General features: G+C 45.6%; 1 protein-coding gene and 1 long non-coding RNA gene across 9 annotated transcripts in view; one reads left to right on the forward strand and one right to left on the reverse strand.

Annotated features, from left to right (window-relative positions):
- SNX10 (sorting nexin 10) overlaps positions 1 to 19,083 on the forward strand; it is a 62,594-nt gene that overhangs the window by 11,108 nt on the left and 32,403 nt on the right. For 3 of the 8 annotated variants that reach the window (XM_072650975.1, XM_072650976.1, XM_072650982.1), the window contains one exon: positions 18,415 to 18,467. In XM_072650975.1, the coding sequence (XP_072507076.1) occupies positions 18,444 to 18,467 (24 nt within the window). In that variant the 5' untranslated portion in view covers positions 18,415 to 18,443. Of the gene's footprint in view, positions 1 to 3,800; positions 3,948 to 14,506; positions 14,885 to 15,689; positions 15,976 to 17,875; positions 17,997 to 18,414; positions 18,468 to 19,083 lie in introns of those variants that run through there. The other 5 variants (XM_072650978.1, XM_072650977.1, XM_072650980.1 and 2 more) reach the window with 5 other exon arrangements.
- LOC140532474 (uncharacterized) lies at positions 14,448 to 15,569 on the reverse strand. The gene is made up of 3 exons (XR_011976530.1): positions 15,431 to 15,569; positions 15,201 to 15,260; positions 14,448 to 14,979 (listed from the first exon to the last, which is right to left on the reverse strand). It is a non-coding gene; the product is annotated as an uncharacterized lncRNA (long non-coding RNA).

The raw sequence follows: 19,083 nt of genomic DNA on the forward strand, positions 1-19,083 counted from the left end.
GCCTGGAGGACCCTTGACCCATAGAAACTAGTGATCCTGGCATTTCACGGCTCCCCCGTCTTTGCCTGTGGCCGACATTTCTCCAGTTTTGTTTCTTGTTTGTTGCTTTTGGTGCGCCCTTCCTTACATTCTGGGCAAACGAGAAGACTGGTTTTCCCAGAATGCCACCATCCCTTCTGTCCTCTCCTGGTGCCGCTGCTGTCCTTTCCTGGAATGGGTCCATCCTTTAAGGCTCATGTTTGGTGCCCCCTGCTCCAGGATGTTTCCCCTGCTCCCCCTCCTCCCTCCATCCCTCCTCCATCCCCTGCTCCCCCAGTTCGAGAATCCCCCCCTTTCCCCCTTTCTCCTGACTCTCTGTTTATTGGTGCTTTGGTCAGCCAAGCTGGTAGCACAATCACCTGTGTGTATGTTTCTTCCCATTACTATTTATATTTGTATCTTCAGTGCATAGCACCAAGCTTGGCACACAGTAAGTGCTTAATAAATGCTAGTTCATTCATTCATTCATTCCTTGGTAAATTGTAAGCTTCCAGAGGGCAAGTCCTATGCCATAGTTCACATATGTATCCCTAGTGCTTTGTAAACTGTAGGTGCTTAATAAATACTGTTAAATGTGGGAATACTTGCATTTTTGTTTTTTCAAAGTTAGTTCATGCATAGTGACCCCGCCAGGTAGCAAGGTTATGGAAACCGGGCAGTTGGTGACCAGAACACAGGGATGAACATTTGAGGGCAGATCTCTTACTTCGCTGAGTCTCTGATTCACTTGGATAAACAAGGTTTTTACATTGAAGGCCCTTCCTTGTCCCTCTGCAGCTGGTTAGGATATCACATGAATGAGATGTGCTTTAAGACTTTAGCCTGCCTGGCCATAAGTCAACAAGCACTTATTAAGCACTTTCTGTATGCCAGGGCTATCTTTTCTTTTGGTTATGCCAGTATTATATTTTTTATCAATGCCTTTTAATTTTTTCCACCATTGAATCCTCCCGTGTGAGAAAGAAAAACAGTTCCATAAAATGGACCAGCAGAACCGTGAGTGTGTGAGATCTCACCTCTAGACCCCCACCTCGACTGAGAGGAGGGAAAGGGATTTTGGTAGCTGTTCCTTGAGACCAAGAGTGGTCATTCCTGTTGCCTCCTGGTGTCGTTTTTCTTTTCTATTTCTGTGGTTCTGGTGTGACTTGTTTCCGGATTCACTTGGTATCCATCTGTGTAGCCCCTGAGTAAAGGACACAGATGCCTAGAACACTCCGGGCATCTCACTCCTCCAATGATGCCAAGCAGCAGATGCCCTTGTTAGGTGAGCTGACTTGAGGTCATAGGATATGAGGGACCTTAGAGGTCACTGAGAACAACCCTCTCACTTTACAGATAGGGAAACTGCTACCTAAAGTCAGATCCCCTGCATCCTAAGGATGATCCAGCCAAGAGCATATCTGGAAGTGGTCTGAGGTCACTGTCGGGTCCTTTTTTCTCCTCCTGAGCTCCCTTCCCCCCAAATAAAGTCCAGTTGTCTCATGTGGCCTCCTGGATGCCCAAGTTGCAATGAATTCCTGCAGTGAATGCTCTTGGCCATCAATGCTTGGCAGTCCAGTGCCCCTCTGATTGGGCCCTCTCAGCTGCCACTTCATCACTGGATTTGCGCCAAGTGAAGGTGGCTTGGTGTTCCTTGTGACTACAATCAGAATGTGGACTCCTTTTTTCTTTGTGCCTTTCCTTGATTGTGGGACTGTGGGGGTGTCATCTGTCATGAACCGTTGGCCAGATCCTTGTGGCTTCATCAAGGAGATGCATAGATGGTTCCTGTAATTTCTGATGCTGTCATCTTTAGAGATACCCCCTTATACTCCCCCAAACCCCAACGCCCCCCTTTACAACAAAGAAAAACAGTTAAACCAAACCAACTGCCAGTGACCACATCTCCAGTTGCTGCAACCTTGTGCCCCCACAAGGATGCTTCTCCTGCCCACTGGTTCGTTAGTGAACCCAGGCTTTGGAGATCCCGAGTGTTGCTTGTATTTAGTCTGGCTGGCTTGGCCACTCTTTCTCACTTCCTGTTCAGTGCTGCTTTGGTCCTTTAAAGCATTTGATGCTATTGTGTGGTAATCTTGAGGCTGAGGCCTTGCAAAGCATTCAACAGTCCAGCCAGTCCTTACTGAAGGCCTCCTCTGTGTGAGGTATCAAGGACAGAGGCCTTGGGGTAGGGAGCCCCTCCTGCAGATGGTCTACAAATGCAGTAACATTGCAAAATAAATACAGAGGTAACGCACCTGCATTTTACCTGGACCATGTGTCCCTCTGAATCCGTAGGAGGCACTGATAGAAATCACAGGTATGTGAGGAATGAGGAACAAAACGTCTTTGTGATGGGGCTGGAGAGACTCTGGGTCAGGGCCCATAGCTTTGGCTTTACTCCCAGTATAACATATCACAACTCACCTTTCTTTGGCTTAGAATTGGCCTTGCCTGAAGTTCTGTGCTTGTACACAAGGTCAAGCCAATGTATTCTCTGCCTGGAAGAGCTCACAGTGAAGTGGATAGAATGGATAGACCTGAGTTCAAATTCTGCCTTAGACACTTAACTATATGACCCTAGGCAAGTCACTTAATCTGTCTTAGACTCAGTTTGAAAAACTGAATGACTTCTTTCCTATGCCCCTTCTTTCCTTCCTTCCTTCCTTCCTTCCTTCCTTCCTTCCTTCCTTCCTTCCTTCCTTCCTTCCTTCCTTCCTTCCTTCCTTCCCTCCTTCCTTCCTTCCTTCCTTCCTTCCTTCCTTCCTTCCTTCCTTCCTTCCTTCCTTCCTTCCTTCCTTCCTTCCTTCCTTCCTTCCATAGAATGAAAACACTTACCTTGCAGGGTTGTTCTGAGGATCAAATGAGATGATATTAAATTATAAAGTTGTTACAAACCTTAAAGTTTTATAACACTTTATAACTGATTATAGCTGTGCCATCTAGCTGCTAGACTCAGATATATGCTTATCCTCCTTCCTCTCCCTCCTTCCTCTTCTTTGTGGAGTTGGGGGGGGGGTTGGGAGGAAAGGGGGGAGAATATTGCATTTAATATGAGACTTTTTTGATATGGTGATTACTTTTTCTGACTGTGCTTTCTCTCACTTTCAAAAAATTCTTAGTTATAAGGAAGGAGGTAGAGGAGGCATTTGCATCAACAACTCCTCTTTGTCAAAGATGTTTCAGGCTGAGCTGATAACCACCTAGGGAGGTCAAGTTGGATTAGTGCCTTTAGCAGTAGATGTTGGTGGCTATGTGTGACTGGTCCTCTGCTGGATTCGGTGTTTAAGCTTCATTTACTGGAAAAGCCCCTAATTCTAGCTTTGAAAAAAGTCCGACATGTAAATGAAAGCTAATAATTAAAGAGAAAGAAAAAACCCCTGACCCAATGAGGAAGCAACTGGTTTTCTTGCGGGGATGGGGGTGTGGGTAGGGTGAGAATGGGAGAAAGAAGGGAAGGGAACCTTTAATGAAGGGATATCAATTGCATTTTTCTCTCCTAGTCCTCACAATGAGGCTACTTATCCATCTGCTTGACAGAAACTCATTCCCCCTGTAATAATCCAGGTGATTTAGCCTAATCTGGGATTCCCCACTGCTGGCTGTTCTCATGAACTTGAACTGAAAACACTTTTCTCAGAGACTGAGATGTTTATGTGAATCTTGTACTGAAATAAGGAACAAGGTGGGGGTGGGGGAGGTGACTGGCATGGGCCTCGGCAGCAGTTTGGACCTTTGCCAGGGCCTTGCGGTCGAGGTCGAGCTTAAGGTGGAGGGCCACTGGTTGTAAGGGGTGGACCTTGCGCCTTCCCCTTCCCGCTTCCTCAAGCTAAAGTTACGGTCTGCCTGTGCTGTTAAAATAGACTTTGTAACTCAGTGATCAGCCGACAGAAGACTCAGAATCAGTCTCCAAACACTGGATATTTGGGCAGGTAACAAAGTTAAATTTCTTTCTTTTATTATCCTTTACAAGAGGAGGCAGTGTGGAATAGTGGGTAGAGAGCAGGTCTTGGAATCAAGAAGACCTGGGTTTGAGTCCTGCATCTGACTCATCCTGGCAGTGTGACTCTGGACAAGGTCCTTGACCTCTCCGTGCCTGGGCAGCTCTCTTACCCCCTAAGAGTTTCTTCACTCTGCAGTTCTCTGTAAAAATAAAAATCCAGGCTCCGGGGGCTGTTCTGGACCTTCTTTGTTCTTTGAGCCTAGAATAGCTTTCTGACTTATCCAAGGATGCTTCATTTGCTGATGTCAGCTTTATTTTGTATCATCATATACTAACACAGTGCCCTGCACACAGTAGGCACTTATGAATCCTTCTCGATTGCTTGATTAAGGATCTGAGGCCTCACCTGACAAAATACAAATATATACACATACGTGTACATGTATGTTTGCATATTTTTAATAATCTGAGATGGAGCTGTCTCCTTTAGATAAATGGCTCTGAAATTGTTTTTGTTTTGTGTCACAGAGGGGAAGGTAAGGGGGAGCAAGCATTCATTGAACACCTACTATGTGCCAACCACTCTGCTAAGCATTTTACAAATGCTTGATCCTCACAATAGCTTTGTAAGGTAAGGGCTTGTTATTATCCCCATTTTACAAGTGAGGAAACTGAGGCAAACAAAGGTTATGGGAGCAAGGTTGAAATTTAGTGAAAATTAGAATTTTTGCATTATGGATACCTTTATTTCAAATTTGTTGAGTGTCAGTCAGAGCATAACCTGTGAATGTCATGTGATTTTTTTTAAAAGCACATTGTAAGTTAGTGGTAGGTCACAAAGCAGGTAGAGAGAAAGTAAAAGCGGAGGTAAAGAATTGAAATAAGTGGGTTCTCACTGAAAGAGGAGTACAGTAAGAAATGGATCAGAAAAGTAGAGACTGTAACCACATCGTTAAGGTAAGCCATCTGTCAGGAAAAGATAACAGAGGGTTTGAAAGTGCAATGAGTCAGGAAAGTTCATGAGATCTGAGGCTGTATTTGGAAAGTCCCAGGGCTCAGTCCTGGGAAGGTGAGAGAGTCCTTTGGCACCTGCCCTGGTCAGATCACTGCAGGAGAATGACTTCCATTCAGGCTACCACTTTGAGGAAACACATGGAGTTTTATCAGTCATTGGTGCAGGGAACCAAAAGATGTTTATCCTTCAGAAGAAATGGGAGCTAGAGATTAGCCTTGTTCAGCCCAAGGGCAGAACTGTTGGCTGCCCTGGTAAATTCCCAAAGAGGCTGATTGCTGACACTTTTTCCAAAGTGAGATGGGCTTCCTGGGCAGTGTGGTGGGCTCCCTCTTCCTGGAAGTCCTCAAGCCAATACTGCTTGTCCTTTCCATTCTGACATTTGGTGATTTCTTGATGAAATCTAAGTCTATGAAAAATCAGGTCGCTCCCTCCCTCTCTGGACGCTTGCCTTTGAGCTCAGGCACCTCTGCTAAATGAGGACTCCTTTACAAAGATTCTGGCTTGGATGGATGAGCATTGATTCGTTATCCCAGGGGGACTTCAAGAGAAAGCTTATAAAGAAAAAGTTATTCATGCCACAGGGAGTTTCAGCAATCTGGCAAAGCTTTTGAGAGTTCTGGGTCAGTTCAGAACATGATAAAGCTGTGAGTAGGGGGGAGGGCTTGATACTTCCTCTCCAGAAAGGGATGTGGCAATGCCCCATTTCCCGCCAGAGCAATAGACTGGAAGTGGCCAAGTTCCCATTTTTGATACTTGGGGTATTAGAGTTAGATTGATGTTGCTACCCTCTCTGTTTCTTGATGCTAGACTTGGGGAGGACCTGGACTCAAATTCTGGCTCCATCACTTTCAACCTGTGTGTCTTGACTTAACTTTCTGGGCCTCAGTTTTCTCATCTGTAAAATGAGGAGATTGGACTAAATGATCACTTGTGTCTCTTCTTGCTCTAAGCTATGAGTAGCATAGAGTTGAGTACCACATCATAGCAACTATTTAACAAGATTCCTTGATTTTTAATAACATACGATATCCTTAATGATCTGTATATAATGAATACCTGTGATTTCATTGGCATAGATGAAGAAAACCTTTCTACCGCTTCTGGGGCTGCACCTTCCTTGAAGAGCATAGTCTTAAGGAGGTGCCAGTGTGAGTCCAAGGGAGGACATGAACTTGGGTTTTTCTGGCCCTAAGACTAGCTCTCTAACCATTGTACTATACTGTCTTTCATGTCTGCATTTACTTAGCAGTATACATGCTTGTCCAACAAGTAGATTTCAGCTCCTTGAGGGCAGGGGGCAGGGCCTAGTTATCTAATAATATCTAATAATAACTAGGATTTGCATAGTGTTTTAAGCTTTGCAAAGTGCTTTACAAATATGATCCCATTTGACCCTCCAAACAACCCTGTGAGTGAGATGCCATTGCTTTTATGTCCCTTCTGCAGCTGGGGGAAATGAAGCAGGCACGTGTTAAGAATCTTACAGTGTGCCCTGATCCTGGCACATAGTAGGTGCTTAGTAAATGTTTATTGAGTCCAAATGAATTTAGCTCCACCAATAATGATGATCATATAATGACCACAATAATATAAGTAGGAGGAACACTAAAAGAGAAATTGAACTTTTCAATAATTCTAATAACCAGTACTGGTCCTGAAGAGAGGCACAGACCTGCCCAGCTTTCTCCAAATTCCTCTTCTTTACTATTTTTTTTTTAATTTATAATTTTTATTTTCGGTTCCAAATTCCTGCCGTTCTTCCATCCCTCCCCCACCCATCGCGAAGGCAAGAAATTCTTCATCATTTGTAATCATACAATAATATTCTATTACTTTCATGTGCCGTTGTCCCACAGTTTAACATTTGACTACTTCTGGAGTCTTCTGGAATACACTAGGTGAAGGTGTACTGAAATCTCTTTGAAATGAGGGCTCAAGTGGCTGATACACTGGGGTCAGCAGTTTCATAAATATGGGATCATCGTGTTTTAGAAGTGAGAAAATATCCCAATGCACATAATCTTCCTTCCCCAGTCCTCCATAGAAATAGGAATCCAGGGATCTCTGCCCTCTTCATCCTTAGATTGTATAGCATTTGCTGTTGCTTTATAGCATCTTGTGGCCAAGAACGCCTCTGCATGCATTCCTCAGATCTCCACAAGCAAATTCTGGCAGTAGCCTACTCCATCTTAGTCCAGTCAGCATTTATTATGGGCTGACGTATGCAAAGCAAGAGATGGTCTGGCATTGTGTCTAGAGAGGGACCTTAGCATCAGGTAGACCTGAGCTAGTTGAGTCTGGCTCCCAATACATGGCAGTTGAGTGTCTCTGAGCCTCTCATTTAACCTTGTTCAGTGTCTTGGTTCTCTGAAGCTATAAAAGTGCATTGGTAGAGAGAGTTTCTTCTCCAAGTTCCCCAGACCAATGAAAACATGAGTTTAGTTCAACAAAAATGTGCAAAGCATCATGCTTGTTTCTGGGCATGCCAAATCCAGTAAAGTCAGGTCCTACGGTTTGCAGTAAGGTAGCTGGTCAACTAACATTTATGGAGCACTTACCAAATACCAATAAACCAACCAGTCAATTAGCATTCATTAAGAGCTTGCTGTGTGCCAGTAAGCCAGTCAGCTAACATTTATGAAGAGCCTACTGGAAGGATCAGGGTGTAAAAAGACTGGAAAGGTGGGAAGGGGCCAGATTATGAAAGGCTCTGAGTACTACAAGATTTTTTTAATTAGATCCTGGAGATGATGGGGAGTCACATGGGCAGCCCTGCCCTTTAGGACAGCTGATTTGGTGACTGCATGGTGGGTGGTTTGGAGTAGCAGAGATGTGAGGTGACAGCCCCACCTGCAGGCATTGTCCAGATGTGAGGTGATGAGGGCTGCCCCAGCATGGGGGCAGGTGTCAGAGGAGAGATGCTGCAAAGGCAGAAAGGACAGGACTTGGCAATTGATTAGAGGAGAGAGAGGGAGAAGCCAAGATCAAAACAGGGGGGAAAAAGCCTCTGCCCTCAAGGAGTTCCCATTTTACTGGGCAGCTATAGCATGGAAACAGATAGGTAGGATTTGAACCCTGGCCCTATAACTTCAGATCCCCTGTGCTTTCTCCTGTACCATGCTGCTTCTGTCTTCAGAGTGTTTTCAAAACTGGCTTTGGCTGTGCACCAGGAGATGGCAGACTTCAGTATTAAAACTTTGGTAGCTTTGATGTCTCGCACTATATTTGTTTTTTCTTTCAGAAATCAGTTATAAAACTGCTGGAAGAAGTCATAAAAATGGCCAGGATTTCTGATAGCTTTTCAAAGTTAGGTGCCCTTTGGATCTTATATTCTAAAATTATCATGAGGTGCTAAGTGGGCTTGTGCCACAAGATGTTGTATGCTACAGGACACTTAATCAGTGCTTAATGATGACCTGATAGGGGGACTGTCCATCATATGAAAGGTTTCTACTTGGGTAGCTTGTGAAATAGGTTAAAATGTTATTCATTGAATTTTGGAGAAGAGGATATTTTTAGATTTCTTTTCCTATTATTTTCTGGGTCATCCCATGCTGGGTAGTCTATTGTTAGCACTATGTCTTGCAGTTGGGTGAGGAGTTCACAGACGTCGACAATCCTTCAGTGTGTCGCTCTTGAACAAACACTGTAGGTAGACAGTGAGATGGATCCAGAAATGAATGAGAGGAGAGCATGCTTACCTTTGGGTACTTGTTCAGCGCTCCCTGAAATAAAACCCCATCTCTTTAGCTCCAGTAACCTTTTGGTGATGCAGTATGACCGTGGATCACGGACCCCTACCATAATGGTGAAGAGTCAGAGTGGTGAAAGTTGAGCATCAGTAGGCTTCAGTGGTGAGAAAGATAGATATGGCAAGGCATCTCTGATCTTGTGGATATCAGTATTCCCTTCAGTGGTGAAGATTGCGATCCATCCATGCCTACTCAGCTTGGGTTGCTCTTGCCCAGATTCTCCTGTGAGTCCCTTATAGGGGGTTCACTCAAAATGCTGGGAGCTTTGCTCACGTCTCTTAATAGCCTAAGGATACCTGTACTACACTGTATATAAGTACCTGTTGGCTATCTGTCCTCTTGTCACATGGCTAGAGCACCTTTGCATTTGCTCCAATGTTAGAATAGGCCATTGGGGGGGGGGTAGTGGAAAAATCCCCAGCTCTGGAGTCAAAGGACATTGCTTCATATCTTACCTCTGATGCTTACTGACCTTGGATAAGTTATTCCAGTTCTCTGGACCTCAGTTTTCCAATCTGTAAAATTAGAGGATAGAGAGATGATCCCTGAGGTCCCTTCCCACTACTTCTAGGTGACTATTGTATCTACTGTCAAAGGGGGCATCCACCTCAGCGAATTAGAGATCAATTTCAAATATACTATTGAGTCATAAAATGCAGGGCTTTATAGAGGCACCTGGCTTAGCAGAAATAGGGGTCAGGAAGATATAGATTCAAATCCTGCCTTGGATGCACAATGCAGATACCTAGTAAGTTTTTATTAACTGACTATTGATGGGCTGACTGACATATTAGCCACGTGACCCCTGGACAAGTCATTTAAGCGCTTGAGCCTTGATTTCCTCATTTGTAAAATGGAGGTAATCCCAGCACCCACCTTACAAGGTTGTTTGTAATGTTTGTAAAGCTCTGTCTACATTGAGGGCTATATGAATATTAGCTCTGGTTGTGATTATGAATTCACAGGGGCCTTGCTCCCCAGTGGTAGTAGAGGGCCACAGCGTACATTTATTAAATGCTTACTATGTCCCAGGCAGTCTGATAATATTGTAGAAAAGGAAATTTGCTTATGAATCTTTAGAGCTGAGCCTGGAAAAATAGGTGCCTTATGAAGAGGTGAATTTGTCAGACTTCAGGTTAGTCAGTACCGGTAAATATCCATCAGTTAATCAACAAGCAATTATTAAACAGTTACTGTGTGCCGGTTAGTGCTAGGATACTATCTCAAACCAGTCTGGATGGTTAGGCTTGTCTTTATCCAATTCTAAGCCATCTGGATGGTTCTGTCACAGTCTAGACTTTTAGTTTTTTTATGGTGCTTTTTTATGATAATTTGAGGTTTGCTTTAATGAACAAACATTGATTTTTCTCTCCCTCACACCTCTCCTCCCTTAAAAAAAGAAAAATAAAACATATCTAATATCCACGTATAGATATACATCTATATCTGTCTGTCTGGTCTAGAAAAACAAATTCACAAATTGGCCATGTTCATAAAAGAATGTCTGGGACTCTCCTTCTGCACCCTGAGTCTGTCACCTCTCTGTTTGGGGTCATGGGGTATCTGTCCATTTCTCTGGATTTGTGACTGGTCACTGTATTGATCTAAGTTCTTGGGTCTTCCCAAGGTACCTGGGAAGTTCTTGCTTGGCCAGAGCGGGTAGAACAAAGCTGGATTGGGGGAATTGGGGCTTGTGGAAGAGAGGAAGCTTTAGACTCAAAGTCACAGAATGCTTCCTAACAGAGGGAGCTCTCCTGAGTGGATGCAGTTGCCTTGCTTGGGAGGTGGTGAGCTCCCTGTGACTAGAGATCGTCAGGCAAAGGCTATAGGGTCCCTTGTACGGGATGATTGTACAAGAGAATCTTTGTCCAGGGTGAGCTCTGAAGGCTCTTCCGATTCTCTGATTCTTGGGTTGATTTGGTTCTCTGGGAGAAAAGTGAGGAGAAGGCAGTGGAAAGAGCACCAATTCTGAAGGCAGAGGACCTGAGTTCAAATCTTACCTGAGTTACCTTGGACATGTCTTAGGATCACAGATTTGGAGCGAGAAGGGATGTTTAGAGGGCTTCTTGTACAACCCACCTCTTTTACAGGAAAGGAAACTAAGGCTGAGAGAGGCTGAGTGATATGCCCAAGGTCAGTGCTTGGTACACAGTAAACAAAAATACTTGTTATTTATTAACAAATCCTCGTTGTCTGAGCAACTTTGGCAGTCTGGATTTAATTTGGATTTCATGGCCTGTTTTAAGGCCTCTTCCTGATCCTATACTCTCGAGCTTCTGCTGGAGCAAATCTATATCTGGTTTTCTTTCCCCACCACCACTGCCCTTCCCTACCCCTATGCCCCCTCTCCACCCCCAAACCTGCCCTCTGTTTTCCTCCTTGGCATGTTTGTGTTGTTCAGATTTGGACTTTGGCTCATCGATAGGATGCCAAGGTTAAGCGGCATTGAAAGGAGTTTTTCTTTAACTAGCCATGTTTCTCAACTCTTGCCCCAGCTGCCCCAGCTGCCTTGGTTGTGCCTGGAAGCTGGGGTGGCCCTGGCCTTACTCTGGGCCTTAAACTGAAGAAATAGGAGCCCTAAATTCGAGAGCATGAAGGAGCACAGATTTGGGATCCTCAGCTCTCAGCTTGTGGTCTGGAGGTTGGGGCGGCGGATACCATAAATAAAGTCTTATATGTATATCTTATCATTTAAAATGCAAATGGAGCAGAGGGTCATAGATTCAGAACTGGGAGGGACCTCAGGGGCCATTTATTTCATCAACCTCACCATTTTACAGATGAGGACACTGAGGCCTGCTCAGTGAAGTGATGTGTCCAACTTAACATGGTGACAGATCCCAGATTTGAACCCAGTTCTTCTACATACAAATCCAGGGCTCTTTCCACTGGACCACACTGCCTTTATTTATTCACCCATTCATTCATTTATTTATTCATCATTTTATTTCTTTACTCAAACAGTATTTTATTTTTCCCCAATTACAAACAAAACAACTCTGCATGTATACGCTATCCACAGGGAGAAACAGGGAATAACTCATAGAGGGAGGGGCTGGAGAAGTCTTCCTGTACCAGGTGGGATATTGGCCAAGATCCGAAGTTGGGCTTCAGACTTTAAACCTGGTGCCTATCTGGGACATCGGGTTACAACAGCTGAGGTCTAATGGAATGATGTTTATCTGTGTGAGAAAGTTTAATTTTTTTCCCCTGCTTCTCCTGCTGATTCCTGGGAGACCTTGAACAGCCCAGCTTGCTCCCAAGGGCTTTGCATCATCCTCAGAACACAAAAGGACTTTGGGGAGGAATCCACAGGCTGGCTCTTCCCCTACTTCTGCCCTCCCCAGACCCTGGGAAGTCAGGAATAAGAGGGGCTGGGGTAGGGGCTGCCCCTTCGTGGGAAAAGAACCCAAGCTTGGGCTCTGATGCCCATTGGCTTTTAAACCCAGCACCCAGCCAGTTAGTGGGGGCTATGAGAAGGATGCTGTTCTGAGATCTTCAGGATCTGAGTTCAAATCGCAGCTCTCCCACTTAATAGCTGTGTGACTGTCAGTGGTCCCATTGCCCCTGGACTGGAAGGCCTGGGATCCCAAGGCCTTCACTGACTCTGTTTCTTCCCCTGTGCATTGAGGGACTTTAAGACCCTATAAATGATTTCTAACATAGGGAGTGAAAGCCATCTTTCTACCGTAGGGCCATAAGAGTGGCAGAGCATCAGAATGGAAGGTGCAGCCAGGCTAAATAAAGAACATCGGATGCAACTTTCTATAGCCAGGCTCGGCTGTGTTCTGCCCAGTGACCCTGGGCAAGTCCCTCCTTTGTCTTCATCTATAAAGTGAGGGGGTTCCTTCGTTGCAATTTGCCTTCCGGGGCCTGTGGTTGAATCCAGCCGAGCCATACACTTGATCAAGAGGTCATCACATCCTCTTCTGGGTGATGTGGTACACAGTGTTGGCCCTGAAGTCAGGATGACTCGAATTCAGATCCCATCTTAGATGCTTACTGTGTGCCTTCTTACAAGGCATTTAACTTTTCTGAGCCTCATTTTTCTCATCTGTAAGATGGGGATAATAACAGCACCTATCACCCAGGTGAAGTGCTTTGCAAAGTGTCATATAAATGCTAGCTGTTATTATTATTGCCAATAATGGTGATAATTGAGAACAGGAGAGGGTTTTTGAGACATCTAATCCAAGCTCTCATTTCACAGTTGTGGAAACTCAGGCTCAAAGGCCAACGGGCTTCCCTGAGGTCACAAAGGTGGTATACAGTAGTAGTTGGCTACCTAGTATGGGGTTCCTTCTAGACTCCAGAAAATTTTTTTAGTGGTAGAATTGCTTAAGATGGAAGGAATCAGGGGACCCTGCAACTTTGGGCCAGCCTGTTTCATCTCTCTGGGCCTTCCTCAGTTTCCTCCTGTGAGATGAGGGGCTCTGCCTCTCTGTGTCCCTTGGGGGTACCTTCCCCCAAAGGTTAAGATTCTATAATCTGTCAGATCAGGAGATGAAACCGCTGTGAGATTGCCCGTGAACCTTTCTTCTGTGGGAAAAGCACAGACTGGTTTTTCAAAAGGTTTTTCGAAAGGTCATCCTTCACAAGCATATTTGTTTGGTTTCTGCAGTAAGAGAGGCAAATTCTTCGGGCTGTGTGCTTGTGACTATGGCAAAATATCCTTTAGTGACTTTCAAGTTTGGTGGTGAAAGCTTTTGTACTTTCTGTTGAAATTCTCACCAGAAGTTTGATCACCTTTGTCAAAGGCCATCCAACTCTGGACTGAATTCTGATTCTGAACTTCTTTGGCAAAGAGCAGGAATCAGGAAGCGTGGCCCTCATCTCTTTGTTGTGTGACCCAAGAACAGCCTTCTCGCCTCCCCTGCCTCACTCCCCTTGTCTGTGACATGAAGGGGCTGGCCCACATGTCTGTGGGGTCTCTCCAGCTGACAGTCTGTAGGTCTGAGTCTGAATGACCCCCAAAGAAGGAGAATCCATAACAATTACTGGGTTCTCTGGCCAGAGAAAAGGGCCTAAAGCCAGTCCATATGCTTGAAGGCCAAGTCTACACAGCCCTCGCTAGGCAACTGTTGTGATAAACATTGTTAGAGGGCTGGCCTTAGAATCAGGAAGACCTGGGTTCAACTCCTGCCTCTGGTACTCACAGCTCTGTGACCCTGGGCAAGTCTCTTGGCCTCTGAACCTCTTGGGAGGGTTTGTCAGCCCTACTTTGTCCTCATGCCTAGCATCCAGACAGAAGCTTGGATGTGATGGAAAGGGGTCTGAATACCCGTATCTATCTACAGCCTTACCCTTCTCCCCAGCCTATGATTTCTGCATTGTTTTTGTTTTATCTTGTATCCCTGACAGCCAGCCATGTACTGAGTAGGTGTTTAATAAGTGCTGAGTGTAATGACAATCAGGAATCATAGATTTAGAGCCAACTCCCTCATTTTACAAATGAGGAAACTGAGACCTCGGGAGGATAAATGACTTGGCCAAGGAGGCGCAGTGGCAAGTGACAGGGGCTGGAATTGAACCCAGAACTTCTGATTCCAGATTCAGAATCCAATTAATCTCAATTCACAGGATTGCTTCATTTCAAATGAGATAATTTACCCAGAGTGCTTTACAAATCCAGACCTTAAAGTGCTTTGTCAGTGTAATAAAAGTTGCTCTCCATCAAGTTTTCTTCTATCCCCCCCCAAATAAAAAGGGTAAGCTGAGCACGTTCTTTTTTAAAAATCATTTTATTTTTATTTTTGGTTCCAAATTCTCTCCCTCCCTCCACCCCTTCCCTCAGCTATCGAGAAGGCAGGATGAGTATGTTCTCATAGCAAGTTGAATTTCCTGTCCTTGGTTACCATGGCAACATCAACTGCTCTGAACCTGCTCTTTCATTTAAGTTTAATCATAATTTTCCGTACTTCATTTATTCGTTCTTGTCAAGCTCCTACTACGTGCTGATCAGGAGTGGGCTGATTCCCAGGCCTCCTAAATTTTATAACAATCCTGTGAAGGCATTTTTTTTTTTAAACTAAGAGAAGTCAATAACCACAGAGCCTTGGGATATTATGAAACCTTTTCGGGCTTTGGTTTCCTTTGCAGCATCCTAGAGATCCCGGTCACCAGCAACACCACCAGCCACTCACATGCATCTTTGGTTGGGTGAGGATTTCCCTTTTGGTTTTAGGCTCTTCAGAGTTGGATGGATGCCGTGAAATTGGACAGACTTCGACTCCCAGGGTCGTTGGTAGAGAATTCTGTATCAGCGGAAAAAATCACATAGGCATGTGTGGGTGGCATCCCTGCATGCTACACCTTGATTGGGGGTGGCGGTGGCAGTGGGGGTGGGGAGCTCTCTCCTTGTAGTGTCTTAATAGCTGGTTTTATTTCTAGAGCTTTTGTTAATTGAGGAAGGATGGCATGTCTGGCCGGGTATTTCTCCTTCCTAGGTTGGCTGTCCTTGAATGTATGACATTACCTTTGTGATGGTGGGTGGACAAGTCATGAATGTCACCTTCCTGGGCCTCAGGTTCCTCACCTGTAAAAAGAGAGAAGGTTGGATTTGATGGCTCCAGGGTTTGCCTCCCTCTCAGGAGGCCAGAGCTCATTCACCTGTTCCTTTGACCTACTCCCACCACCTGCTTTTCCACCTGGGTTCCTCTCCAGATAGGCCCATTACCCAATAAGGTATTATTTTCCAAAACTCACCTGCTCTGCTGCCAGGGAAACCTACCACAATGTTTGTTTTTTTTCTGTTAAAATAACATAACAATAAGGAAGTTAGACATATTTGAAAAGCCCTGCTTATCCTGGCCTTGCCTGGAATGTAGGCAGAGGCCTCTCCCCTTCCCGGGAGTCCCCACAGTCTAATGACAGCCCCACCCACCCTTTCTCTCTCCCTTCTGATCTCAGGACCTGTGCTGGCTGATTTCTGTCTCCCCTCCTCCAGATCCCAGAGTGAGGTTTTGGCAAGTTAAGACCCAAGCAGAGGACCAGGAAGCTCTGGGCCTGGACTTGAATCCTTTTTCCTCCCAGTCTCCTCTGATCATTCTCTGCCTTCTCTCTTTCTAATCTCCCTCCCTCTTTCCGTGGCTCCACCAGTCATGGATACTCTGGATACCCCTGGGCTGCAGTTATAATGCTCATGGCTTCTTGTTACGGCTCCCTGATAATTCTTTCCGGTCACTGGTCAACTGTGGGATGGGCCGGAGCTGGGCACAAGGCAGCACCGGGCATTCAGGCCAGGCCACTGGGTAAGCTTGGGATAGATTTAGTCAGGAGAAAATACAGACAGGTAAATGGGCATTCTGGCTAGTTCCCGGGTCTACAGTCCAGAGAAGAACAAGGCAGGGCATGAGGGACCAGGTGTAACATGCCCATGGAGCCATTGGATATGGAGTCAGGGACCTGGGTTGGAATCTCAGCTTTGTTTCTTGCTGGGTGGCTTTGATCTTAGAAAAATCACTTCAAGTCCCTGGGTCTCCCTTTCCTCATCTGTCAAATGAGGCAATTGAGCTAAATGACCTCTAAGGTCCTGTCCAGTCTGTGAGCCAGGGACCTATGAGATACTGGTCAAGTCACTTAACTTTTTTGTGCCTCAGTTTCCTCATCTGTCCAATGAAAGAGCTTGAAAGAGTTGGTCTCTGAGGCCTTTTAAAGTGCTATACCTCCCCCACCCCCAGAAAATAGTACCCCAAGAGGAGATGCTCTCCTTTAGACTGAAAACCCCAAATGGAGACTTGGTTACTAGGCAAAAAGCCAACACTCAGTTAATCACCTGAAGTGGGATAAAAGGTTAGAACCTGGTGGGAAGAGCCAATGCATTAAATTGTTATGGGTGGGAGACTTGGGGGGGATGTGACCAACCTCCCAGCCTTTTTGTCCCATGCCTCCTCCCCCCAGTCCTCCCAAGGATCCAAGGATGGGGGCTTGCCACTGCTGGGCCTTCCTGGAGAACGCTTCTCTGGCTGATGGTGCTGGTAGCTACCAATCTGGAAAGGGGGGCTCTCAGAGAACAGTGACTGATTTCCTTGTGTAATTGTATCTTCAGCCCAGTACATAGTAGGAGCTTCATAAATGCTTTCTTGATTGATCAGGGCTCTGTTATGTAGCCTCCAGCTAATGATGTCAGTGGGCAATGAGTAGATAAACTCAGTCCAGTATTGTCCTATTGAATGGCAAATAGGGAACTGAGGTTTGGAGATTATCTATGAAAGTCATCAAGTTAGAGACCAAGACCTGGGTGAAAATAAGTCTGAGGGCTGAAGGAGATCTTTGTTATCCAGGAGTAGAAAGGACAACCCCCAACTGCAGAGTGAAGGAATGCAAAGACAGAGGTTAGAACTGTGCCTGCCACATAGTAGGGCTACATAAGTATTTGGTGATGGCAATGATGATGAAGTAATATAAAGCTGGGGTCTGGCACTGTGCCTGTCACATAGTAGGGCTACATAAGTATTTGGTGATGATGATGGTGAGGATGATGAAGGAATGTGAAACTAAGGTTTAGTGCTATGGTTGGCACAAAATAAGCTCTTATTGATTGATTAAGAGCTTAATGTGATCCAAGCTCATGCTAAAAACTGGAGCTGTAGTCACAAAAGCCAGAGCATCCCCACCCTCAGGGAGCTTGTTTCATTTAGGAGAGGTGGTACTTAGATGGAATTGTGGCCTGGTGGAGTTGTGGCCTGGGAAGTCCTAGGAATGGGGAACCTTGGGCCCTGGGAGAGTGAGATTGCCATCCCTCTGAAGTATAATTCTTTAGCATAGCAATGTGTCATGTAGAAAGAATTGTGGACTTGGTATCCAGAGAGCCAGCCTGGCTCGTATTAACTTATTACTTATTGTCACTTATTAACACCAGTCCTCCTGCTGATGCTACAAGTCATGGGACTCCTCTGTTGCTGTTTTCCTCTCTGAGCCTCAGTTCCTTAATCTGTAAAATGGGAATCACTGTCTCTCACCCTCACCAGGTGCTTGTCAGAAAAGCATTTTCTAAGCATGAAGGCCCTTTAGAAATGTGAGGAATTAGTATGATGAGGTCAGCAGGGATCGCACAGTGTCCTTAGGCAAAGCTGAGGTTTCTCTGTGAAGCTGTGTGTGAACGTGTTCCGTGAAGCTGGTTTCTAAGCATTCATCTTCATTCCTCTGTAGGCTATACCACACCCGAAGCACAAGTCCACCCTGGCGGAGACCCCTTGGTGACAGCCCATTCGTGGTCTTCTCTGCTCTGTGTGGCCAGTCCCTCACTCTCTGATTCCCCCATCTTTCATGTGTATGGCATGTTCTTATCTTCATACAATCAAATGGATTGAGCTAAGCTAGGAGGAGCATTCCTTAGACTGTGGGGCTTTGAGGGCAGGCCTGGCCTTCAGCCTTCTTTGGGCTAAGCCATAATTCTTTTGGTTTAACATATACATCTTTATCTCAGAGTTCTGTTGTCTCTGGGCCAGGATTTATCTACTCTACCGAGGACTGTAATCTCCTAGAGGGCAGGCCTGTGCCCGTGCATTACAGTTTGGCATAGGGCTTAGGTTGAGGGCTTTGTATCCAATGGTGAAGGGGATACCGAGGGTCCAGAAAGAGGGATGGACTATGAGTCATTATTCTGTCTGGGTGAATGAAAAGGGTGCCTGGGGGGCCTCAGCCAGTGTGGTTTCCAAGGACTTAGCACATCTTCTTCTGTTTTTCAGATTCCCATTGACTGGGCAAAGTTCTGAAGATGCTTTCAGAGGAGAAGAAAACAGTAAGTCACTTCTGTCATGATATAGTTCACAGGGGGACCTTTTGTGAGGCTACAGGGCAGGCAGTAGGTGGGAAAGAATGGCAGGGTTGGTGTCCGAGCATTTGGGCTTTAGTCCTGCCGTAAATATGCCCAGGGGTAAATCGCTGAAGCTCTTTGGACCTCACGTTGTTCATTTGTTTAATGAGGGCACTGGACTAGATGACCTTGGCCCTCTGATCAGATGGCTATAGAGGCACTAGACCTTGGGGGGGGGTGTCACAAACCTGATGGGAGCTCCCCTGCCCCATGGGTAGAATTTACTTTCATTCTTACCTGGAAGCTCCCCACGGTAAAAACCACTAGGGATCTCGGCCCCTTCTCTCACTTCAGGCACGTGGCCTGGCATCGGCATCTCATTTACTGCTGCAGTAAGGCCAGGACATGGAGATAGGGAACCTGGGTTAAAATCCTGCCTCTTACACTGACTGCCTATGTGACCTTGGGCAAATGATTTTGCCTTTCTAGCAGGCTTTTCATCGGTAAAATAATCTCGATGGACTCTTAGACTTCTTCCAGCTCGACCTCTCTGGATCTATGACCCACAGGGTCCTAGACAAGCCCTGTAACCACTCTGGGT

This window comes from Notamacropus eugenii, chromosome 3, assembly GCF_028372415.1.
Source record: "Notamacropus eugenii isolate mMacEug1 chromosome 3, mMacEug1.pri_v2, whole genome shotgun sequence".
In the NCBI taxonomy this organism is placed as follows: Eukaryota; Metazoa; Chordata; class Mammalia; order Diprotodontia; family Macropodidae; genus Notamacropus; species Notamacropus eugenii.